The 24,950-nt window shown below is 44.8% G+C and overlaps 1 protein-coding gene, 2 long non-coding RNA genes and 1 other non-coding gene across 9 annotated transcripts in view; 2 read left to right on the forward strand and 2 right to left on the reverse strand.

Annotated features, from left to right (window-relative positions):
* The window catches only part of LOC118520106 (uncharacterized), a 108,150-nt gene extending 92,993 nt beyond the window's left edge, over positions 1-15,157 (forward strand). Inside the window, exons 1-5 of one of the 3 annotated variants that reach the window (XR_004909539.2) lie at positions 517-2,669; positions 8,125-8,257; positions 8,459-8,591; positions 12,097-12,168; positions 13,689-15,157. This is a non-coding gene — a long non-coding RNA (uncharacterized LOC118520106). Of the gene's footprint in view, positions 1-516; positions 2,670-8,124; positions 8,258-8,458; positions 8,592-12,096; positions 12,169-13,688 lie in introns of those variants that run through there. The other 2 variants (XR_013442634.1, XR_004909540.2) reach the window with 2 other exon arrangements.
* On the reverse strand, positions 4,510-22,804 carry LOC144379475 (uncharacterized). Its single transcript, XR_013442635.1, has 2 exons — positions 21,963-22,804; positions 4,510-5,249 (listed from the first exon to the last, which is right to left on the reverse strand). It is a non-coding gene; the product is annotated as an uncharacterized LOC144379475 (long non-coding RNA).
* On the reverse strand, positions 18,764-18,895 carry LOC118520115 (small nucleolar RNA SNORA61). The gene has a single exon (XR_004909545.1). It is a non-coding gene; the product is annotated as a small nucleolar RNA SNORA61 (small nucleolar RNA).
* Positions 22,215-24,950, forward strand: part of ALKBH8 (alkB homolog 8, tRNA methyltransferase) — a 50,710-nt gene continuing 47,974 nt past the window's right edge. For 2 of the 4 annotated variants that reach the window (XM_036067854.2, XM_078059061.1), the window contains exon 1: positions 22,215-22,302. In XM_036067854.2, coding sequence (XP_035923747.2) covers positions 22,289-22,302 — 14 coding nt within the window. In that variant the 5' untranslated portion in view covers positions 22,215-22,288. Of the gene's footprint in view, positions 22,349-22,921; positions 23,020-24,950 lie in introns of those variants that run through there. The other 2 variants (XM_078059062.1, XM_078059060.1) reach the window with 2 other exon arrangements.

Raw genomic sequence — 24,950 nt, forward strand, 5'->3', positions numbered from 1 at the left:
GTCTTCTAAAAGTGTTTTATTGACTTGCATTCCCCTGTGGTCCTTGTTTCACAACTATTGCACAAAGTAAGGTATGGAAGGAAGTTTACTCTGCATAATACTGTCCACTCTTAAAAGTATTGATGTTCAAAAAGTAAGCTTTTCAGAGGTGCCCGGGTGGCTCAGTCGGTTAGGTATCTGACTCTTGGTTTCAGCTCAGGTCATGCTCTCAGGATGGTGGCATCAAGCCCCACGTTGGGCTCTGTGCTGGGCGTGGAGTCTCCTTCAGATTCTCTTTCCCTCTCCCTCTGCATCCCCGCCCCCACTCATTCTCTCTCTCTCTCTCTCTCTCTCAAAAAAGTAAACATTGGGGCGCCTGGGTGGCTCAGTCGTTAAGTGTCTGCCTTCGGCTCAGGTCATAATCCCAGGGTCCTGGGATCGAGCCCCGCATCGGACTCCCTGCTCAGTGGGAAGCCTGCTTCTCCCTCTCCCCCTCCCCCTTCCCCTGCTTGTGTTCCCTCTCTTGCTGTGTCTCTGTCCAAAAAAAAAGTAAACATTATCTCCAAAACATATCATTTTCTTCATGACACTGTGCCTTTACTTATGGTATCCCACCCTTTCTGGAATACTCTTCCCTTTCCATTCCACTTCACAGAGTCCTACCCACTCTTCAAGTTCAAATGCCACCTTCTTTCCAAAGACTTCCCCAAACCCCACGGCGGAGTTAATACTCCGCTGTCATCCTGCTGTCTGCGTGTGTCACCGTCTAGTGGCATTGTCAAAGCCATCTAAAACAACCTCCCCAGTGACTGTTAGGTTCAGGCACCATTCCAGGCACCAGGAAGATAGCAACGCACAGGACAGACAGGGTGCCTGCCCTCATGTAACTTATAGTCTCATTTGAAGAAGATAGGCAATAAACACCTAAACAGTAAATAATCACCAAGGACACAGGCCATGTATATTTTTGTCTTTGTGTTATTCATCAGATTAATGTATACAGTCTAGATTCATCCTTCCAAAAACATCAATAAAAATATTAATATTGGCCCTGGGCTGACCAGACTACATGGACATGGATCCCTGACTGGTTGTTGCAGAAGCAATGATTTTTACTCCTTTCATTTGACTCCCTCAGCTAAAACAGTCCTAATCCCAGACCATTCTAGGTGGGTTCCTACAATCCCGTATGAAGAGTGGAAGAGGATGGGGGAAAGCCAGAGAGTTTAGCCCCCACACAAAAGTATATCCTTTCTCTAAATTCAAGGAATGGCATTTCCAGTGGCTGGATTCAACCTGGATTCCCAGCTCTCCTGAGTCCCAGGCCTCTCTTCCAGGATCACGCAGCACTCCCAGTCCCTCCCCTCTCATGATCTTTGGCCTCTATTTATGTCAATAGTTATTCTCTGTTGGACGTCATTTGACAGTTTGGATCTATCTGCTATCTGAATGACTCAAGCTTTTTTCTCTGATTTTCTTATTGTCTGAGTGTGAGACAGACTTGGCACCACTTAGAACCAACTTTTCCAAAGTATACGTGTATACATGTATTCCATAGCCGTTAGTGACAGCCCTGCCACTGTTTAAGGTTTAACTCTGGGGCAGGATCTCACTCATCCTTATGTAGACAGCACTTAGCAGATGACCATTATCCAATAGATCCTCAATAAAAGATTGTGAAATGAATGAATGAATGTGTACAGGTTCTCAACTCTTCTTGCTTCCTCAGACTATAGTTCTTTTCTAATTACTCTTTCTACGAACCCTACGATTTGGCTCAGTTTCACCCTTTTCTATTCTACTAATTTCCCCTCCTGCCACAAATCCACAGATCTCTTCCCTTCAGGGTCCACAGAGCATTCTGAAGAAAACCTTAATTCATGAAATAATTTGTGTGTTATAACGAAAGCCACAACGTATTCTCTGTAAATCGGTATCATTCTTGTTTCCTCTGGTCCACCGCAACTGTTTTTTAAACTTCTTTCTCTTTCCCATCTTCCCCACCAGCTGTGTGTTGAACAATGTACCTCTGGCTCTCCCCACTGCCCCAGAGAAGAGAGACCATCAAGGGTCATCACCCTAGGAATTAGCTCATTACGGTGACTATGTCCTCCACCCCACCACCCCAGCTCTTCCTCTTCAATCTCAGCAGAGTGAATATCTTTGTTCTTGATGCTAGTCTGTATCAGTAGACTATTTTCTTCCATCTTTATTCACTCTCTCCCAGCTATGCCCAACTTCTCTCTCTTTCCCTTCTCTCTCTCAACCACCTTCCATCTTCTGATGAACATACCCAGAGTTTGTTGGGAAGCCTGATTGGACACCCATGCCCCTTTAAGGTGTCTAAAAATGACTGGCTGATGTGACGCTCTCAGGGGTTCTTTAAAGAAGCCTCATCGGCTCTCTCCCATCTCCAGGCATTTCCTTTGTGCTTCATCATGGTTACAGTTACAACTGCCAAGCTTGTAAGTACACCAAGATGTGTGACCTCATGCTCTGCTTCTAAATATCTCCATCATCAGACATCTGTTATCTTTTAGTAGAGTACCAGCTGGGCACTGCTCAAGGAAAACTGCTCTGAGATGCAGCTTTGTCACAGGCAAATGAAGCATTTCTCGTCAGTTCATCAACACTGGAGGACTCTGACTGATAGCATAGGAGGATGCTGAGAGCGACGTATAGAATTTCAGGTAATAACCTTGTTTGGATTGATCCAGGAAGTCCTTACGGGCTTCCAAACCATGGGGATCCTTGCTCAGGGAGTCTGGCAGCAATTAATTGTTGCAATGAAGGAAGTAAAGTATTTGGTGATACTTGCTGCAGCGATATTACACGATGATAAAGCACCAGCCTGGGAATTCAGGGGTCTAGGCTTCGCTGTTTTCAGTCTCCTGTCTAAAGCGAGGATGACAGTAAGAACGTCTACCTCATAGTGTTGCTGGTGGGATTACATGGGTGATCTGTAAAGTGCTTGGCATCGTGGCTAGCCCATAGTGCTCAATAAATGTTAGTCATGACTGGAGCTCCATTACTTTTGGATACAAATCGTATTGAACAGATTACCATGGGGTCAATGGGGGTGGCAGCTGAAGGAACTGAGACCATCTGAGGTAGCATTTGGGTGTAATGAGCGGGGAGGGTCCACAGAGGAGAGACTTGTACCACTAAAGCCTGCCCCGGTTACCACAGTGGAGCTGAGGAGGGAGCGGATGCTGCGCTCTCTCATCTGTGGGATTCCACCTCAGCTCATTACAGGTGACACACAGTCTTTCCTGTCTTTCCCAGGCAGGTGGGTGTGCTATCTTGCTCAGGAGATCTCTCATGTAACATCATCCTTAGGTATTTATTTGAATAAAAACCTCCCCACCCAGAGGTTTCTATCTTCAGCAAGGTTCGATTGAGCAACAGGCCAGTAGGAGTCTCCCGCCTGGACCATTTTGTGGGTGGAGTGGAAGTCGTGGCCCATTTATTTATTTTTAATCTAGCTCTGGTCTTCATGTTGTGACTTGAAGAATTGGTAGTAGGAGATGTACGTATTGTATATATTGGCTTCATCATGAGACCGGAAAGGCAACCTCTGGGCTTAAAAAGTGTTAGGCCTTGTCTCATTTTGCTTAATTGTTGTGTAAAGTTTAGAAATCAATATAAGGCCATTCTGTTTCCTAATAGAATGGATTTTATAAGCCTATGGAGTTCTGGGTACAAAACTGACATGGCAGTTGGACCCACTGTGCCTCCAACTTATGTGGAGTATATGCCTTATCTATGTGGATAAAATTGTGCCCGGGATTGTATGAGAGGTAATCGTCATGCTGGAGAACGCTTGAAACCAAATACACTAAGGCTCTGAGACATGCTGCTGTGGCAGGAGTCTTAGGATACGGTACAGAAGGGGCTTTCCAGGGCCTAAACCCTGCTTCAAAATGCAGTCCGCTTAATAATCATTTATTGAACACCTAGTGTATATAATATGTTATGCTAGATCCTGGGGAGACAAAGATGGATAAAGCCCGGTGTGTGATCTTGAGGAGCTCATATCCACAGAGGCATAAACACCTGTGTGTGCACGCACGCGCACACGCACACACAGTGTGGGCCTTTTCTCCAGGTTTTTGCTAATATAGGATTAAATCTCTACTAAACCTCCTTCCCCTCCCCTCTCAGTCACCCCGTCAGACTCCCCTGGGCCTGGTTGTTGTTTGAGATGTCATTGTCCCGGGACACGAGGCCGAAAACATCTGTGAGTCCTGGTGCCCAGGCCCCACTCTGGTCAGCCAAGTCCAAGGGGGTTTAGTTAATCTCTGAAAGACGGCAGATCCTGCAGGAATCCACGAGCAAGAAACTCACGTCAGATAGCGAGGTAAAAGTCGGACTATTTTGTGACTGACACTGTGGATGATGCTCCTACTTGGAAACTTTAATGGGCCCAACCTGCAGTGGCCTTTACTGATGGTCAGCCTCGACCTGGGGCATTGATGTTTAATCGGTAGCAGCTTCTATACTAGAATATATGTAAGGAGCAAATTAACATTTTTGAAGTTTTTTTTTTTTTTGAGGACAGTCACGTTTAGTGGATGGGAGAAAATTTGCTTCTGTGGGTCTGTGAAAACCAGGCTGCGATACAATAAGAACCTGTGTAATTTCTTCCTGAAAATTTATGCTACTTAGTTGCACGGAAGCCCTTTGATGAAACTGTGGAAAGACAAGTCATCTGTTTGGATGCCACAATAAACTTCCAGGACAATTCAAGACACCTACAAAAACACACATTTTCCATGGACAACAAATTAAAAAATGCATCTGTTGAAAACGACATGACCTAGAATATGTAAAAATAAATGGGAATATCATTTGCTTTGTGGATGGTGCTGGGCTAGACATGGTTCTGGATGACATCATTTCCTTTGCTGGTCAAAACCCAGCCAACTTCTAGGATCTCAGTAGTGGTGGAAGGGAGGCTCAGGCATATTAAATTTTTAAATTGCTCGTTGCTGATCCCAGGGTTGGAACCATGTTCAACATGGTTTTAGGTGGAATAGTGAAATTGGCTATATTGCTTATGGCCTCTTCAAAGACCGCTCAGAGCTAGAACTCATGGCTCCGGTGGTCAGACTTGAAGGAATCAGCAGGGGTCTCAGCACGTGTGCGGCTGTGTCCAGCTCCCTGCTACTTCTGGCCTTGGCTAGGAGGGCACATTCAGGAAGGCTGTGGCCGACGTGGCAAGAAGTGGCTCCTTGTTTCTCATTCGCTGGGGATAGAAGTCTCCATTCCTAGAAGAACAGGAAAGTTCTCATCACTAGAAAGAACATAGTTTTCCACTGGGGAAAAAAAAGAAGTGAGTGAAGGTCAGGAGGCATATGGAAAATCTTAAATTTGTACTTTCTTAACAATTAATTTCACATATAATTTTCATCAAAATAATTTTTCATGTTATGTTCTTTACATGGTAAAACTACCAGTGGGCAGCATTTTGCTGACTTCTGGGAGCACTCTTCGTGAATACAGTGAAAATTTTTGAATTAGGACCTAGTTTATTTAAAAGAATTCTAGGGGCCCCTGACTGGCTCAGTTCGTTAAGGGACGGACTCTTGGTTTCGGCTTGGGTCGTGATCTCAGGGTCGTGATCTCAGGACTGTGAGATCCAGCCTGGAGTGGGGCTTCGCGCTCAGTGGGGAGTCTGCTTGGGTTTCTCTCCCTCTGCCCCTCCCCCCTCTGCACTCTCTCTTTCTCTTTCTCTTCAAAAAAAAAGAATTCTGCTGGATGTATAGCCTAAAATAATAATTAAAACATAGAGATAAAAAATCTCTGGCAAAATTATATTTAAAACAGATGGCTTGGTCATGTTAAATTATTGAAAGGCTACAACTGAAACATTCTAACAATTAGCTATTACACAATATAACATTATTGCAAGTTTTTCATTCCAACCCATATTGGGAATTTATGGGGTTGTTTTATTCCAAACTATTTTCCAATAAAATGTCCACATGTTTACCCCACATATGTATTGTACCATTTGCCTTAACCTTGAATATACTATTTACCTCACAATCAACATCAAACCTAAAGGCTTTTTTTTGTGTCTGTGGAGCAGAAATGTTTTTATTTCATAACTGAATAATTCTGATTCTCCTGAAAATTGATGTAATTCATTCATCTTCAAGTGAGGCAATACTGAAGATCAAATTTGTTATAGACATTGGTGTTTTAAATTTATTTTTTCTTCAGAATTTACCAGCTTGTTGTTGTAAGAGGGAATAATATAATAAAGTGTGGCTTTTTCTGTGATATTTATCTATGTGGTAGAGAAGAATTTGGTTTAAGTTTTAAGTTTTGGTGAAGGTTTTAAAATGTGTTCACTAGAGAGGTGCCTGGATGGCTCAGAAAGTTAAGAATCTGCCTTTGGCTCAGGTCATGATCGGGATCCTGGGATCGAGCCCTGAGTCAGTCTCCCTGCTCAGTGCGGGGAGTCTGCTTCTCCCTCTGCCTCTGTCTCTGCCCCCCTGCTCGTGCTCTCTCTCTCTCTCTCAAATAACTAAAATCTTTAAAAAATAAAATAAAACATGTTCACTAATTTAAATCCTATATTATGTGACCTATTAGCAAAAAATTATGTACTAACAAACAAAAAAAGCAATCTTTGTGACTATGTATTTATTTAATGTCAAAAGCAACATATACGCCTCTCCCCAACCCATTTTGGAAGTATGAGTTGGTAATGTACTTTGAGTAAATAAGGGATGGATGGATGGATAAGTGGACAGATGGGTGGATAAATGGAGAGGAGGGAAGGAGGGGAGGCTGGGTAAATGAATACCATGGACAAGGCATTCTCCTGTCCAGAATTTTCTGAGACTCCAGATTTCAAATATTTTCTCTCACTGTCAGATTGTGTTTCAGATGATGAATCTCAATTTTTGGTTCAGAAGCCGTGTTACCATATACATGGAGATATTTCTCCTACTTATTTAATATGCACACTAAAAAAAAAAAGATTACCATGACATCCTATCTTCATGCTGGATTTATTGAGTGCTATGTGCTAGGTTCTGGTGGGCAATGGGGACGTGAAGATAAATACTGTGGGGACCAGCCTCAAAAATAGTAGCAGTCTAGTAGCAAAAAAAGAGTCATGGAAACAGACTTATTTATTTATTTTATATATTTTTTAAGATTTTATTTATTTATTTGACACAGAGAGAGAGGCAGAGAGCGAGCACAAGCAGGGGGAGCGGCAGGCAGAGGGAGAGGGAGAAGCATGCTCCCTGCTGAGCAGGGAGCTGGACGTGGGGGGCTCGATCCCAGGACCCTGGGATCATGACCCGAGCCAAAGGCAGACGCTCAACTGACTGAGCCACCCAAGCACCCCTAGACATATTTAATGCAAAAGAGTAAGTGGTGGACTGGCGATATGGACAGATTCCTGAGGGGAGCCCACTGGAAGGAGCGTCTGAGTATATCCCTCTTTAGTAACGTCCAGCAATTTCCTACACACAAGGAAACTTTTCTGTCCACGAGCGTGTCTCCTCATAGCTCAGTGGCATGTCACGACATTGCCCTGTGACTCATGCCGTGTGGGTGTGCTGCTCATGGAAAAAGCTGTCTTTACATTTCGTATTTAAGTATATTAGTCACAATGTAGAGCAGTCTGCAGTGATGTGCCTCTGAAGGTTGGACTTTGCAGCTCTTGAAATCCCACATGACAGCCAGGCTTAGCGTACCTGTTCTTTTGTTATTGTAGAAAGGGCATTTCCTCTGTGGAGCGTCTCTGAAGTTCAAAAACGTTACTTACAAATTCATTATAAATTTGACAAGCATTTCTTGAGTGCCTACTATAAATGAGACACATTTCTAGGGAGAGTCCACATAGTTGGGTCCCAAAAATTAGTTGTAGCCCCAGGATAATAATAATACCCGAAGGTAACACAAAATAATAAAAATAACTGACATCTCCACATTGCTCTCATGATGTGCCAGGCGCTGTTGTAAGCACTTGACATACTAACTCAACTAAAATGACGGGGGGCTCTCACGTCTCTGATTTAATAGATTTCTGTGCATTTGGGAATAAAGGAGATGAGAAATTTGTGATTGACTCTGCGAGGAAATAGAGCCCTCTTTTAAAATCCCTGTTTTGTTTGCTAGATCACTTGAGCCAGTGTTTCCTTAGAGCTGGTATGGAAGGAGCGGCTACAGATGGCCAGATTATCAACACTTCTTAAAGGCAGAGCAGCAGCCAATGGTAATTCGGAGGACTTTCAATGCTGAGGAGCTACAAGTAGGTGAACCAATATGTCTTTTTTATTTATAACATCTATCCTTTTATGAAAGTAAAACACATGCATTAGTTAAGTAGAGGAGAATTCATTACATTTTTCCTGATCCCTGTTCCACTCTTGTGTCTAGATCAAAGTTAAACAGTTACATAGAATAAAATTCATTGTATTTTTCCTGTTCCCTGTTCCACTGTTGTTTCTAGATCAAAGTTCTGCGTGACTGGGTGCCTCAGATACGAATGTAAACAAGCACCCAAAAATAAGAAAGTAGGGGGAGAAGCCCCCAAGGGAAGAATCAAAGGGGCAACAGCGAGGCCATCATGCTCAAAACATCAGGTGAAGGAGTGAGCTGCAAAATTATCCACAAAGGCTCTGTTTTGTTGTTTTTCTCTTTAAAATGGCAGAACAACCCTCTAGAAGAGTTCCTAGTAGCTCAGTCCTCATGGAACATGATTCCATGGTTCTGTGATGAAATTGAACTACAGACATTTTCTTCTGTGATCTGAGAATTTGCTAAGAAATTCCCAGTACACCTAGTTATGTGGAGAGCACCATCAAAACTGCGGGTGATATTTTCATTCTCGTTGAAATTGGCTTTTGTTGAATGGGAGGAAAGGGGCCAGGAATACTTGGAACACTAGTTTTGCATCAGAATCGCTTGGGTAAATAGTTCCCAAATAGACATGCCAGAACATCACCTAGGCCTAGGGAATCCGAATCCTTGGGGTGTGGGGCCCAGGCATGTATGTGTTTGAAAACTCTCCCAGGTGACTCTAATGCACACAGCTAATTAAGGACCACACACTTAGGAGATAAGCCAAGTTCTGTAAGAGCATGAACAGGAGCTCATTTGTTTCATATTTTATTATATTCTTACAATAAAATCATAGAATCTGTATGCTTCCCCAGGCTGAAACTTCTGAACAGGCCTATTGTGAATAGACTGTAATGTGGTTATTTCCTTTTTTTGCCTAAGTGGAACTAGTCCTTAACTAGCATGACAGCAAGGGCATTTAATAGGCACTCCAGAGAGAGAAGCAACGTTTGCCGTCACTTACCATTAACATTTATTAGGCTCTGGTCGGCATGGTAAGGCCACCCGAGACTGGGCCAATTCATTTACAAAGGAATATGGTGTAGCAGACGGGGATGGGGGAAAAGTCTTAAAGCAAAACATTTCTTTAGAATCTTGTCCATCATCTCTACGGCCTCACTGTGGGCCAGCCTCAAGTCAGAACACTGTGCTTGCATTCTGTCACTTCATCGTCGTAACAACCATAAAGGTGAGTCCTTTTATTATTCCCACTTTAAAGTGAGGAACCTGAGGGGCGCCTGGGTGGCTCAGTCGTTAAGTGTCTGCCTTCGGCTCAGGTCATGATCCCAGGGTCCTGGGATCAAGCCCCACATCGGGCTCCCTGCTCCGCGGGAAGCCTGCTTCTCCCTCTCCCACTCCCCCTGCTTGTGTTCCCTCTCTCGCTGTCTCTCTGTCAAATAAATAAAATCTTAAAAAAAAACAACACAATAAATGAGGAACCTGAGACACGGAGAGGTCCAGGTCACGAAGCTAGCAAGATTCTAGGCAGTCTATGTGTGCTTGAACGACCAGGTGATATTGTCTCTCAAAGTCCTGGCGCTGACTCTAATTTGGTGATAAGGAATGGAGTGCATATTTTATTCGGGTTTGTCTCTTTACTAATTGTTAGTCAGAAGCAGCCCCATGCCTAGTGGCAACTTGGGGTGACTTTTAGAGGAGGGCGAGGAAGAGTGCGTAGCGCCATTTGCTGAGGCCACGCACACCTCCTTCTACTGCTCTCCCTCTCCTCCTCCCCTTTGTCCTTTCCCTTTCTTCCTGCCATCACTTTTCCTTTTCCACTGCTCAGGCTGTCAGTCCAGAGACATTACCTGCATAAATTCTTAGTGTTCTTGGGAACCCTCGGGTATAGATAGGCAGAGTGGGAGAAGGAAGCCAAGTGTTATGCCAGGCAGAGGAGGCAGAGGTGAGAACCCTACACGGACGGCAAAAGCTGAGAGAAGCGGGATGTGTCCATGCAGAGTGGAGGGAGGGGTGCCCAGGGGCCTTTCCCACCTGTCAGGACACCCATTAGGTTCCTGAGAAGCTGGAGGAGAGGGAGGGGGGTTCGCGTCTGAAATGAGTGAGCTGAGGAGTGCAGATCAGGGATGCAGTCTGATGCAAACACAGCCCGGGTCTGTTTCATCTCTGCAGACATGGAGGGCTGCAGTGGAGGCTGGAGGCCAGAGGCCGGGGCAGGAAAGGGAAACCCAGTCCTTGGACAGGGATGGACTGTTACTAGTAAGCCTCTTGTCCCATGTAAATGTCAATGAAATTGCAAAACCCTATGTTAGAGTGAAAGGGACCTTTGAAATATTCGAGTCAGGTAACGTTTTAAAAAATTTTAGTCATGGAACTCGGATAAATGGCCTTCTACTGTGAACCGCACGATGTAAGACCGACAGAAGCAGATGTGCTGTCCATAACGTGGGCCTGAACCAGTGTCCCTCCCCGCTCTCCCTTCCCGCTGTGCTTGGTGACTACCTGACGCATCTCTGAGAAACCCCGAGGCTCACAGAAACCCAACTGAAAAATCAATAGTTAGGTCTGAAGGCCCCATTTCACAGAGAAGCAGTTGAGGTGCAGAAAGGTGATGAGACTTGCAGGAATGAAATACTCCTCACTTGTGCCCCAGCAGTATGTTCTCGGATGTACCTTACTGCCTTTCAACCCGTGAACAGAATAGATCCACAAATATATATTAGCACTATTTACGTGCAGTACTTGATCCTGGAGGCAATAGTGTAAGATATAAAAGTATAAGCTATGGCCTTCAAAGAGTTCATAGCCTAATTGGGGAAAATTGAATTAATAACCTAAAAGTTGAATAGTTGAAAGAGACCAGGGGGCGGGAGCTACCAGGAGTGATTTAATCAGACACTATCCATCTCTGCTCGCCGAGGGCTTGGGCTGTCCCCACATGGGAGGTTCTGAACACGCCTGGAGTCCTTGACCTCTCACTTGTCGGATCAAACCTGCCCCAGCTGCTTCCCCTGCTGCTCAGTATCTGGTTTAATCTATGAGCTCTTCAGAAGTGTTTCCTGCCTGTCGCTTCTTTTTCTTCTGAGTCGACTTAAACTCTGGTGACAGAGGGCTTTTCCCTGCTGGTAGACTTCCCTGAAGATGGTTTGCTGGAGTTTCAGTGATTGTCTGCTCCTGGATCTCTTCCTTGTCCTTGTTTTGGGATGACTCTGCTACCTTGGGTTGCTTGCATGTCCCTGATAAGTCTGCCATGCTTTCTGGATGGACCGTCTTCTGGCCACCCTGGAGGATGGATGGGTAGTTCTGCATCTTCCCTTTGGGGAAACAGACCTTGCCAGTGGTGCCCGAAGAGGTCCTGTCGCTTCTTGCTGGTGGCTTTTCCTGGTCTTAGCTGCAGTCAGTCTAACTGAATGTGCACCTGAGTGCATATGTATCTTTTGGGCCTTTATGTCACTAAGGGATGGAGAGTTGTTTTTTACAACCTAATCTGCAAATAAGAGCATGAGTGAACTAGCAGCCTTACCTGTCCCTTCTAGGCCCTGACCACCCCCCCCCCCACCTACCCCCATAACACGGGCTCTGTGGCGTCTAGACCAGCAGTTACTATGGGAGAATGCTGCTCAGAGGCCTTACATCTCCTTCCTCAGTGAGGAGCACCACCTCTTAAAGACCCAGCACAGAGGACATCTCATCACAGTGCGGCCCACCTCACTGACAGTCTGACCCAGTGGAGTTACAGAAGTCCTGGCTAGTTATTTGGTGTTGACCTACCTTTTTCTATTTTTCTAGGTCCTAGAATCTAGTCATGGACTCTTCTCCTGATCACATGAAAATCAGGCTGAAGATCATTAGCCTCAAGAGGTAAGCAACCTGCTGTGTGAGTAACAGCCCCCTGGACAGCATTTATGGAAAAGCCCTCACAAATCTGGGGGGAGAAAAACAATGCTGGTGTGAGAGAGAAGCAGTAACCCAGCTTTTAAATTCAAAGCTTCAAAGTCTTTCTCCAGTTGAAGTGCATCATGGCAGAGAAGAGCTCAAGCCCCAACTGTTGATAGGAGACCTACGTCAGCTGTGGGAGTCTGAGCATTTTCCAGCTGTATGTCCCGTGTAGAGCGAGGGTGGAGACCGCTCAGCTCCATATTAAAGGCCTGACAGCTCTCTTCTGTGTGGGCTGCTTTATGTTGTCCACTTCTGGCATTTGTGTAGGACTTGGGACTCTGGCTTCCTGGCCAATGGTTGGTATGCAAACTGCCTTGCTTGGAGGGGTAGGGGTTACATTTACCCCCTTTTAATAGGGCTGGACCTTTGGCAACCGTGGCTACACCTTTAGTGATAGACTAGTGGCTGGAGCCTCAGTCTCTAGGTCCATATAGGACCTCAGCTAATGGATGGCATCCTCAGTCTCCCCCACAGTATTTTTGGGAGCAAGGCAGGGTTCTCCCTGTGTTTTATGGTGCAAGGGCCTGGATCATGGTGATCAAAGTCTGAATCTCAAATTCCTTAGGCATTTCTACATATCATATTTCCTTGGAGGCTCCCCTGCCCTGTTTGTATAAGAAACAAAGCAAGAGTACTCTGACTGTGGAGTACTCTGGTTTTGCTTGCTTGCCATCCTTTACCTGGGGGCTAGCTCTGCCAAGCAGCACCTGTTCCAAACCTGACTCACCTGGAAAGTATAACCTTGGGTCTTGAAGTGAAAGGGGAGAGGGTTGAGAAGAGTGTTTAGGACTTAGCAGGAGCTGTGCTATGTATCTGAGGCTGAGCAACAGGCCCTGTTCCTTAAAAGAAGGACGGGTGACTGATGTCTTGCTTCATCCTGGGCTCTGGACCAGACAGACAACCTGATACGATGCTGCTTTAACCGAAAATTATGACTAAGGGAAGGAGTGTTCCTGATGCACATCCTCCCTCAGGAAATAGAAATGATTGCTGAAATCTAAGTGTTTTGTTTAGAACCCCAAACAAAGGTTTTCAGCTCTTCTTCAATTTGTGGTTTGACCCCATTTCTCTCATGTCAGTGTTTCTACGGATGTAAGGCTCCAACCATCACCTCTGTCATAGACTTGGCTAGAAGAACTAATGACCATTCTAGATCATCTTGAGACTAAGCCATGCTTTATAAAATGGCACAACCAAGAATGTAAGATGTTGTACTAGAAGTGAATTCCTTACTGTAATAATCTTTCCTTGTGGTGATTAGGTCTGACCCCAGCCCCAGCAACACTCTCTTCAAGCTCCTGGGAAGAAACATTCATTGGCCTTCTTTGATCCAACTAATTGACACCTTGGTTTCATTCCTTATTCCTCTATTTAACAGCTGATGAGAAGGGGGCATGTGTGACCTGCACCATCTAACCGTAGCTGCTCTCATTACCACCTAGGTATGGCTCAAGAAACTGAACTACCCCCAGACACAAGATGGCTGTGTGTTGCCAGAATACCTCCCGCCTCAGACCCGAGTCCTCCCAGGGGTGATCCCCACCACCATTCCAAGACCTGGCAGAACCGGAGGCCCGCCTAGATCTTTGGCACTGGCCCCTGTTGTCCACATTTTTAGTTCCCAGTCAGATTTGCTTCTCTGCTTTGTTCTATGACTTATGGCCCGAATCCCTGTTCATCATTCTGCTTCTTATTGAAATGCTTTGATGTTTCTGTTACGCCTAGTTGATTTTCCTTGGTAGGAACTGGGCTGACTTCTGAGAGACCCTTTGCTACCCTGGCTTGTTACCACCTGCTCAGTACGCCTAACCCTTTCTGTTGGGACTCTGAGTGGGAGAAGCCTGGGATCACTTCAGTGACATGGCACCTCCTAAAGGCTTCCATAGCAGCCAGAAGCCTTCAGTGAGGCCGGAGCCCTGGAGACCCGGTCCTGATTTTCAAGTATGGATACTTGCCCGGGATTCTTATTTATTTCTCTGTTTTCCTCTAAGTTCCCGCTTCCACTGCTGCCCTCTCCTGGCTGGAGGTGCCTGCTACATTGAACGGGGTGCGGCTTTATGCTTCCTGAGGTTCTTTAGGTCCTAGACGCCCATTTGTTTAACAATTTATCCCCAACTCCTTTTGTTTCCTGAATTCCCAGCCAAGGCTTGTCTCATGCCACCCCAATCTCCTTGGATTAGACCAGAACTAGTTAACACGAGGCCACTGTTACAATAAGAGCATTTAAAACTATGGAGGAATTTGTAATAGAAGGGATGACATAAGAAATCTGTCAGACCCTTAAACCCCAAACAATTATTTAGGCAGGCACGGAAAACATTTTTAAACTTGAGATCATGGTCTACCTGTATCACCATCTCAATAATTCAAGTTCACTAAGTTTCTTGTTTCAAATGATATTTCAAAGCTATCTGTTTCCATTATGGTGTGTTAAATTTCATGAAGAGCTCCATAATCAATGCTAATTAATTATTAATTCCTCATCCTGAGAATGTCAACAGGCTTCCTAGAGATGTTGAAAAGTAAATTCTAGGTCTAGTTGACTTCCTCGTAACCATGGCCTCCAAAGCCATGATCATCAATAGGCGAGAAAGTTATGGTGACCCATCTTATTTCTGACGCTGAGGGCTGGAATGACAGAAGAGAACAAGACAATTAATACTGCTTGTCTTTTTGGGGGGCATCTGGGTGGCTCAGTCGTTAAACGTCTGCCTTCGGCTCAGGTCGTAATCCCAGGGTCCTGGGATCGAGCCCCGCGTCGGGCTCCCTGCTGGGCGGGAAGCCTGCTTCTCCCTCTCCCACTCCCCCTGCTTCTGTTCCCTCTCTCGCTGTCTCTCTGTCAAATAAATAAATAAAATCTTAAAAAAAAAAAATACTGCTTGTCTTTTTAAAAAGTTGACAAGAGAGCATCTAAACTTGCAATTAGGATTCTGGACACACTATCTTTATTGAAGGTTAAAAATTATACTGTGTAAATTATTCTTGCATGTGCTTGCTTAAAAGATGCAACCATTTAAACCATTTTTCATGTTTGTCGTGTCTGTATTTGTCTCAGAATGCTTGGACAGATTTCAGAACGCCAACGGACATCTTCCTACAGTGCTGTCCTTGAGCGTAATGCATATGCTTGGAGAAGGAGGGACACTGGGATGGACTCCTATCTCTGTCACTAACTGCATGATCTTGGGAAAGTCGCTTAATCTCGTAGAGCCTTAGTTTCCATATTTGTAAAATTGAGAGAATAAAACTTACTCCTAGGGTTGTTTTTTGTTGTTAGGGTTAAACAATAACATCTGTTCAGTGTTAGTACTTGCCAAAAGATAGTTGATAGATATCTTTTAACATATGAAACTGTGAGAACACAGAATGTGAATCACTCTCTTAAAAATGTCTCCTATTTAACCAGTCTCAGCTGCTACATCTGCAAAGTGGGATATGGAGATGACAGTAATTAGAACTGTTTTGAGACACACATTTTACAGGTTCCGTAATAATTTGATAATCTAAGTGCTGTACCATTTGGTTTCTTGGTCCCTCGTACCTTATAAAATGAAAACATTTCACCTAAATAAATCCCCAAAACATTAGAAACCTGGCTGTTTGTTACTCTGGGGCAGGTTTTTAAAGAGCTCTATATTGATGAATAATATGCAAAATTTTTCCTCGATGGTTGAACATTTGAAAAGCAGCAGGATGGCTTGTTAAGGATGCAGATCGCTAGGCCCTGGCTGCAGAGATTTTTAAATGCACCCTATAACCCACTGGGGTTCAGAGAAGCTATTAAAACTTACATGTGCCTTTAGTTGACTCCTGTCTAATGGGGCTTGGGATTGTTTTTACCAGGTACTGTACTGTTGCTGATGGCGGCCGGTCTAGGGGCCACCCTTTGAGAAACCTGCCCGTGTTGTGGCCTCTGATGTAGTGTGCACGGCGGAGAGTGGCTGGGAGATGCTGGAAATTCTGTTTACAGTTTCACATAGAGCAAGTGCGACTCCACTCACGGTTGATATACGGGAGCTTCACCAGGTCTGCGTGTCAGATTGTCGCACGTCGCAGCCCTAGAGAGAGACTCTGAAAGAAGAGCGGAGTGCGAGCTCTCAGGGCGAGGAGCTGCCTCTCGTGCCTTCCCGCCTTTGCCTTAAGTGAGGCAGGATTTTGGTGCCTGGTAAGTTGCTTACATAATCCAAAAACTATTTTTGCAAAATGGACAAGTGGGTTAGAAAATTCCAAATTCCCTAAATTCCCTATTTATACAGGTGAATAAAGATAATTTCTGCCCAACCAACAGAAAATGGCAAAATTGATGCTTCTGGCATGAGGGAGGTCTTTGTTAGCCATAAAGGAAAAGCTAAGACCATCTAATCAGATCTAATAAGAAATCCCCCCAAATTAGAAGTGAGCATGAAGATGATATGAAATACAGATTTATATCCAGTGCAGTTAATGATGAAGCTTGCCGTCTCTTGGCAAGTATCTTTTTATTTTGGTGCATTTTTGAGAGATTAATGATAGTACGAAGCCATCAAAGTTGACATTTTAAAATGAATTGTTTATAGATTTTTAAGATTATATGTTTTAAATTCTTGTAAAGGGAAGCATTTTTAAGAAGTTGCCTCATTTGGGGCGCCTGGGTGGCTCAGTCGTTAAGCGTCTGCCTTCGGCTCAGGTCATGATCCCAGGGTCCTGGGATCGAGCCCCGCATCGGGCTCCCTGCTCAGCGGGAAGCCTGCTTCTCCCTCTCCCACTCCCCCTGCTTGTGTTCCCTCTCTCGCTGTGTCTCTCTCTGTCAAATAAATAAATAAAAAATCTTTAAAAAAAAAAAAAAAAAAAGAAAAGAAGTTGCCTCATTTGACCATAATCTTTATAAATCACAAATCCCAGTCCTCTGGTCATACCAAAGATTTCCCTATACCCTGAGTTATCTGCTCTTTATTTTCTTCTGCCTGAGAAGTATGTTGCAAATAAGTAATTATTCTGTGAAGTAGCAGGTCTTCAGCCTCAAGATAAGTAAACCATTGTGTGTGTGTGTGGGGGAACATTAATGTTTTACAGGTAAAATCTTATGTTTTGCACCTGACCAAAAACCCAACAATCCTCCAAGCAGTGTTTTATGTTTTATATAACACATTGAAGACTGGCCCCTTTCTTTTTTTCTTTTTGCCTCTAATTACTGCATGGGAAGTCTTTCACCATATGACTTACAAAACTGCAAACTTTTCATTGAATTTTTATCACCAAAGCATGAATAATGCATTCAGTCCTGAAATGTCACCGTGAACATCAAATGGTTTTACATAATGCATTCTTGCTGTAGTTTCAAGAAGACAGCAATCCAGGAAGCAGCAGAGACAAAAGTTTGGAAGGGCAACTTGTCATTTGATACAAACTTGTCATTTACCTAGGAGGGATAAAATAAGTAGCAGAAGAATAAGTAGAAAGACTGAGAAATGAAGTTTTTTTTTTTTTTAAACCGTAAGTAGGAAAAAAAAACAAAAAACAAAAGTAGTACACTTGCCACTGGGGACAGGTGAGGAAAAAGCCAGAAGGTAGCCAAAAACAAATGTTCTGGATTGGGAGGAAGGGAAATTAGAAACCCCCTAAGTATAGGAATTAAATCTGAAACTGCAGTGAAATGATATCATGATTTGGAACCATAGTAAATATATAATAAGCCTCAGGGACTGTTGGGAACATCTTTGATATTTTCCGATTGAGGAATCTTGAAGTGGAAATGTAATGCTATTAAAATTCTACCTTTCAATGCTTTATTAGTTTATGGTAGTGCCCATCCTTCCAGCATCCCTTTCTTTTAGGTCTTGAGATAAATCCAGCTGAATGAAGTGTTTAACCCTCTTATGGAATATGCTGTTACTTATCTACCCAACAGTTGTTTTCCTGCTTTTCTTGCTAATAGAACCCTCATTTTATTTTTCTCCAGGTACAGTGTATTCTATCAAGGTTACTTGATCACAGGGAGGATGTCCCTCATCTCAGCCCCATGGAATTAAGCATGACTAGCCTAAAGCAGCCATGGCAATCCCACTCCCTTTAGCTAGTGATTGGTCAGGGGTAAGCATGTGTAATAGTTTTCTATTGCTGCTGTAACAAATTAGCACAGAGTTACTATTTCACGGTTTTGTAGGCCCTAAGTTTGGGTTGGCTCGCTTGTTTTTTTTTTTTTTTTTGCTCTGAGTTTTATAAGGACAGAATGGCTGTCAGCTGGCTGGGCCCTGATACTGTGGGAAGGATCTGCTTCCAAGATTACACAGATTGTGGGCAGAATCCAGTTCCTTGTGGTTGTAGGACTGAGGTCCCCACTTCCTTGCTGGCTATCAGCTGGGGCTGCTTCTAGCTTCTAGAAGCCTCTCTCCAGACCCTGCACACAGACTCTTACCTCTCTGAGCCAGCAACAGTATGATGAATCCTTAACACTTGCAATCTTTATTTCTTCTGCTCGATCTCTCTTGCTCTGGCCAGAGTAGATGTTCTGTTCTGTCTGTTTTGTTTTTTATTCAAACCTTGTTTAAAACAGCCCACAAGCTGTATACCAGATTATAAACACTGGAAGGCCAGCTTCATTGTTCCTTTTCCTCCTTTAACAACCACCAAGACCAGCGTTCAGATCCGATGGGAAAGGGAACCAGAGGGTTGGATGTTCTATTCTTAAGGAATTGTATGGTTATACTGGGCCCCTAGATACTCTATTTTGAGGTTTGCAAACTTCATTATTCCTGCATATTCATAGGTTCCAAGGATTAGAGTGTGGGTATCTTTGGGGATCCATTATTCTGCCTCCCATAGTATGCAACCCATGTATGATCAAAGAAACAAGAATGAGTCCATTGGGAACTTCGTTTCCTGGGTGAAAAGACAGAGACCCTGCTCCTTTTTTCCAGCTAGAGACACTAGTATGGGGACAAGATAATCTGGGAGCACCTGCAGCAGCCACCTTGTAACAAGGAGACATTAAGAATGAGGATAAAAAGTCAACATACAAAGCTTTGGTGGTGGAGTGGGAGAGTAGGAAGCACCTGGATTCTTGAAACATTTTTGAACAGTAGAACCAATACCAGTGGTTGCTTTTGTCTGGATGGCTTGTCAGTTGAGGAAAATTATGTTTTTTTAAAGCAGTCTGTCTAGTTTTCTGTCACTGGCAACTAAAAGCAATTCTGAATGATATGTTGCTCCTAGCCTTGATTTCTGGAGCTCTACTGTGGGACAGACCTCTGCTTTTCCATGCTTAAAATGTTGTATTGACTAATCTGAATGAATTTATTTATATAGTAATTCATAATAAATGTGTTCAGTCGTGGCATCAATCTTAGCTTCACCTTGAGACTGTGCTCAGGGTTACAGAGTCCAGGAAGGGGGTCCAGGGGTCAGAAAACTATAGCCCATGAGCCAAATCCTGCTGGCATAAGCCAGGGTTGCTGAGGAAGGTTTTTAGATTCTCAAAGGGTTGTTTAAAAACAAAACAAAACAAAACCAGAACAAAAAAAGAATATGTGACCAGAGACCATGTGTGGCTACTAAACTGAAAATATTTATTTTCTGGTCCTTTATAGAAAAATCTTGCCAACCCCCGCACCTGTCATACAGAGGATTGCACCTACCAAGAAGCTGAGATAGATTTTACTAGGGAAAGGGTCATTAGGTCAGCATTTAATACCTTCGAGAAATAATTATAGATCACCATGTAAAGCTTTTGGCACAGGTGAAGATGAATTCTATCTTCAAGTTAAGTTTCTTTTCAGCTCAACATTTATTAGATTTCTGTTATTACAAGACTATAGAAGACACTGGAATTACATAATGAATAAAACAGAATCTTAATGTAGCTGAAAATCACTTCAGGGAGTCATCTTCTCTGGGAGAAACGATCCATGCAATTCCAAGCAAAAGATAAGGGCCTGTATAAAATGATTTCATGCAAAATTTTATATGTATCCACCTTTTTCTAAGGATATGGAGGCAAGGATGGAGAGTGGGTGGTTGGAAATTTGTGCCTGTAACGCAAGATCAGAAAGGTAGAAAAGGAACGAACAACCATTTAATAGGTACTTTATAGTAATTAATTATTACATCAATCCCCAAAAGTGAATGCTCTTCTGCAGTTTCTGTGGCAGGTCATACCCCAATGCCCATATTGTTTTCACTAAACCAAACTGCCTCCTAAAGGGAAGTCAGGGGTGAAGATAAAAGATTAAGGAATGATTCACATATCCCTCAAACTCTGGGGCAGCAGATGGGGAAAGACTATAGAATGAGAAGAGGATCAAACAAAACCTTAAGGATTACTTCTGTTTAATTGTGGAAAGATGAAGGCAAGCTAGTGAAAAACTCTAAAAACAAGTGATCACAATGTGTAAAGAGAACTAAGAGAACTAAGGTAGTTTCTTTTTTAAAAAAAATTTATTTATTTATTTATTTGACAGAAAGAGACAGTGAGAGAGGGAACACAAGCAGGGGGAGTGGGAGAGGGAGAAGCAGGCTTCCCACTGAGCAGGGAGCCCGATGTGGGGCTCGATCCCAGGACCCCGGGATCATGACCTGAGCCGAAGGCAGACGCTTAACGACTGAGCCACCCAGGCGCCCCAAGAACTAAGGTAGTTTCATGGAGGCTAAGAAATTCAAAAGTTTTAAAAGCTTCAGTACCTTGGATAAGAAGATGAAATAACTGAATTTGGCCAAGAGGAGATATTTTACATTGTTGTCCAATTTGGTAGCCACTAGCCACATGCAGCTATTTAAATTTAAATTCGTTAAAACCAAATAAAAAATTTAAAAATTCAAAATTCAGTTCCTTAGTTGTACTCACCATTTGAAATGCTCAAAAGCCTCATATGGTCAGTGGCTACCGTACTGGGCAACTAGCACATTTCCATCATCACAGAAAGCCCTAGGGGAGTGTGTTTTTGAACACATCCAGTTGTGCAGAAGTAAGAACACAATGGGGAGACAGCAGGTTTTCCCTTATCGTCTCTTCCATAGTCGGCGCTGTGCGGTTGATCTGTCCTCTCCAGCTTGCACTTGGCTCTTCAGTGTTGGAATCCGGCCTCAGCCTCACCCTCTCTTCCCTGGACTATTGCAGTGGCTGCCTATCTGTCCCCCCGTTCTTTCCTCCTCCTAACCTGTTCTGCATAAAGGTGCCTCTTCCCTGGCCAGCCAGCCCCAGCTCTGACTGCAGGTCCACCGTGACGGGGTGCGCGTGGGGGCCCTGCATCGATCGGCGCTATGCAAAGTGACGTCGTCCTCACCCCGACTCCTTCCCTGCTCTCCCTCACACAGCTCACAGTGCAGGCAGGCAGACGGGGACAGTACGCTCACGTCCCACACGTGACATGAGGGCGGGAACAGTGGCTCATCGTCATCTTCCGTGTCTTCCGGTCTGCTACCAGATCTTCTTCCTCGTTGTCTGCTGCTACTGGGTCCCACTTAACAGTCAGCTTATACTTAAGCCCTGCACCGGCCTGGTGGTCTTACGTTCACGCTCTCCTGCCGCCTTCCACCAGCAGCTCTGGCCACACGCCACCGTCTCCTCCAGGCCCTCTCACACCTACGCAGAGCAGCGGGAGTCCTCTGTGCCCGGGGCGGCCCAGCTCCCCTGCCCCGCCGCCTTGCACACATCGTCCTGTCGCCGGGTGGTCCCCCCCACTTCCCCGGCACGGTCATGCATGTTCCCTCTCCTCCCGTCCCCGGCGCCCGCGCGAGGTCACCTTTCAGACCCCAGGGCCCACTTCCATTCCTCTAAGAAGATTCAGGAGGAGAGCTGCCCCAAGTCCAAGGGGGGGAGGCATCACTGTGCGACCGAGGGACACAGCGGGCCTGACAGTGACCACGTGGGGAGCCACCGGAAGTCAGACGCCCTCCCAGCCCTTTCTATTCCCGCAAACAAGGCAACCAAGCCTTCCCCGTGACGCAGAGCGCGTCGTCGGCCTCTGACCGCGCGAGAGGACGAGAGCCTCAGGGCGGCGAAGGGGGTTGTGGGAGCGCCCTCCGTCGCCCGCAGACTCACGGGAAATGTAGTGCAGGTTCCTCCAGTATGGCTGCGCCCGGGTAAGGTGCTGTGCGGGTACCCGCCGCAGCTTTCGGGGACAAACTGGTGAGGCTGGCGAAGGGGAGGGCGCCGGCGTAGCGAGAGTCCAGCCTGAGTCGTGGCGGAGATTTGTGGCGCTTCCTCCTGGCGGGCAGGGTGGCTGCAACCCCGCGTCCTCCTGTCGGCCTCCCCCGGGCGGGCCTGAGGCCAGAGCCAGGGCAGGGATGAGCGGAGCGGGACCCCGGGCTGGTCCGTGGGCGGCGGGTCCTGTCGGTGTGCGGGCTGCACGCGTGCGTTCGGGCGGATGCTCACGTGCTGTGTCACTCTTCTGTTTCCCTGGGGAGCGTCGGTCGGGAGCTGCTCGGGCTCGTCTGACCTGAGCCGGGGCGGTGAGGAGGCGGCATGGGCGGTCCGCTGGGTCCCGGCGCTGCGCCTTGCTGTGCTCGCGTTTGAGTAACCCTGCGGCCCTTTGGCGCCTGCGAGTGTCCGGCTGTGGGTTCAGCTGATTTTAGGTCACAGATATTCATTGAGTACCTACTGTGTGCCGGGCACCCAAGTCTCTGACCTCAGGTCGAGTCGACGACAGTTTTCTGGGCGGGCGCAGCGCACACACGGGTGATTGTAATACAACCTGAACATGGCGGCGAGAGAGGCAGCCGCCAGGCATCAGGGAAGACGCCAGCACGGCCACCAAGCTCAGAATTCTGAAGAAGTGGTTTAGGAGGGAAGAAGGCAAGGTTGGTTAAGTTTAGTAAGTACAGGCTTCCTCAGCAAACGTTTATTGGGTGGCTTTTCGTTGCTGGATCCTGTTCTAGGTGCTGAGTGCTCCAGGGTGAACAATACAGACAAAATCTCTACTTTCATAGAGTTTATTTTTCTGGTAAGTTAGAGGAGAAAGAAAATAAATTAATGAGGACATAAGAAAATACAGAGCAGGTGTTCTTCAAAGAATTAAAACAGGGTGATATGACAAGTGATGGGGTCAATTTTTTAATCATTTAAAATTTTAATTTTCTTTTTTAATAGGCAATGCAGTTTGAATAGCTACTAAATTCAAATTTATCTACAAGCACAGGAACATTTTTCTATACTGTGTTGATTCATTATGGGCACTCTGTTGTTCAAGGAGGGCAGGATCACACTACCGTTAGCACTTAGGGCAATATCCAATAGGATATGTTGGGGTTAAACTTACTAGCAGAGTCTGTGTAATCTCTAAACTCTTGTTAACTCATGGAGAGTGTGCTTAGACTGTTTTTGATTAGACTGGACTCAGTATGGCTAATAGTCTATCTAGTAACTAATGAGTGACCTTACTCCCGTAACATCCCATAACACTACCATAGCATGGCAAGGAGCATCCAAACCTTTGTGCAATAGTGAAGATTTCTTGGCCAGGGAAGTGGCCTTGTGAGCCCAATTTTACACAGGAGGGCACCTCCAGCCCTCAGCAGCTGGTATCAGCCTATTCCTTGTGTTGAGGCGACTCAGACCTGCTGGGCCAGCACATAGCCAAGTCACTGGAATGGGAAACAAATGAGCCTCCAGAGCTATCTGGATTTGTCTTTGAAAGGGAGGAAGGGAAAAAACAAAAAAACACACTATCACTTGAATTAATAGCATTGTTTTTAGCTCAATAAGAATATTTCTGATTGAGTTCAGAGTTCCAACTTTATTAAATTTTTAAAGTATTTTCTAATCTTAATTGTTTGAACTCAAGTAAAACATTTTAAAATTAAAAAAAGAAAGGGAAGAAGGTAGAGAGGATGACAGAATGTGATCATGAGGCTCCATCTGCTGTTCTAGGCTCTTAGTTTCATGCTTTTAAAAAGATGTATTCAGCATCTTTTTCTTATTTCTTCCACTTTGCAGTCTTTGCTCATGTGACATATTAAAATAAGAATTCTTAGTGTTTTTATCCCTTATTTTCCATTTCACACTGCAAAGATGCCATTCCAAAGGTGATGATCTTGAATGGCAATAAGATAGTTCCTTTGAAGGCCCTCAGCTTTTCCTTGTCTTCTTAAACCATTCTGATCCTGCTCTTCTGGAAGTTACCAACAATTTATTAACAGACACATTTAATCCTTTTAACAAATTTATGAGATAGTGTCAGAAATTAACACAGCCAGACATTAATGTGGTGAAAACAGATTTTATTTAGTCACTACTGACAGTAGGGGAAAGAGCTGAGCTCCATTCCAATTTGTGAGAAATGATTTGGGTGTTTTAAAGGTAGAATGGGGTGCGGGGTAGAGCAGGGGCTCCATAGAGTTAGAGAAGTGAAAAATCACAAAGGTCATTGCAAATGCAATTAGGCCAGCTGTGTTTGCTAGCTGGCAGTTATTAAAGATAGGATTCTATCCTACCACAGAGACTGGGAAACAGAGGCCCTGTCCTTCCTGATGATTACATTTCAAAGGAATGACTCTCAGGTCCTTGAGAGAAATACTTTTTTTTTTTTTTAAGATTTATTTATTCATTTTAGAGAGAGAAAATCCGAGTGTGTGAGTGGGGGTGAGGGGCAGAAGGAGAATCTCAAGCTGACTCTGCTCAGTGTGAAGCCCGATGTGGGGCTCGATCCCACGACCCTGAGATCATGACCTGAGCTGAAATCAAGAGTCGGACGTCCAACCGACTGAGCCACCCAGGTGCTCTGAGAGAGATA

Source organism: Halichoerus grypus, chromosome 11 (genome assembly GCF_964656455.1).
Source record: "Halichoerus grypus chromosome 11, mHalGry1.hap1.1, whole genome shotgun sequence".
Classification (NCBI taxonomy): domain Eukaryota; kingdom Metazoa; phylum Chordata; class Mammalia; order Carnivora; family Phocidae; genus Halichoerus; species Halichoerus grypus.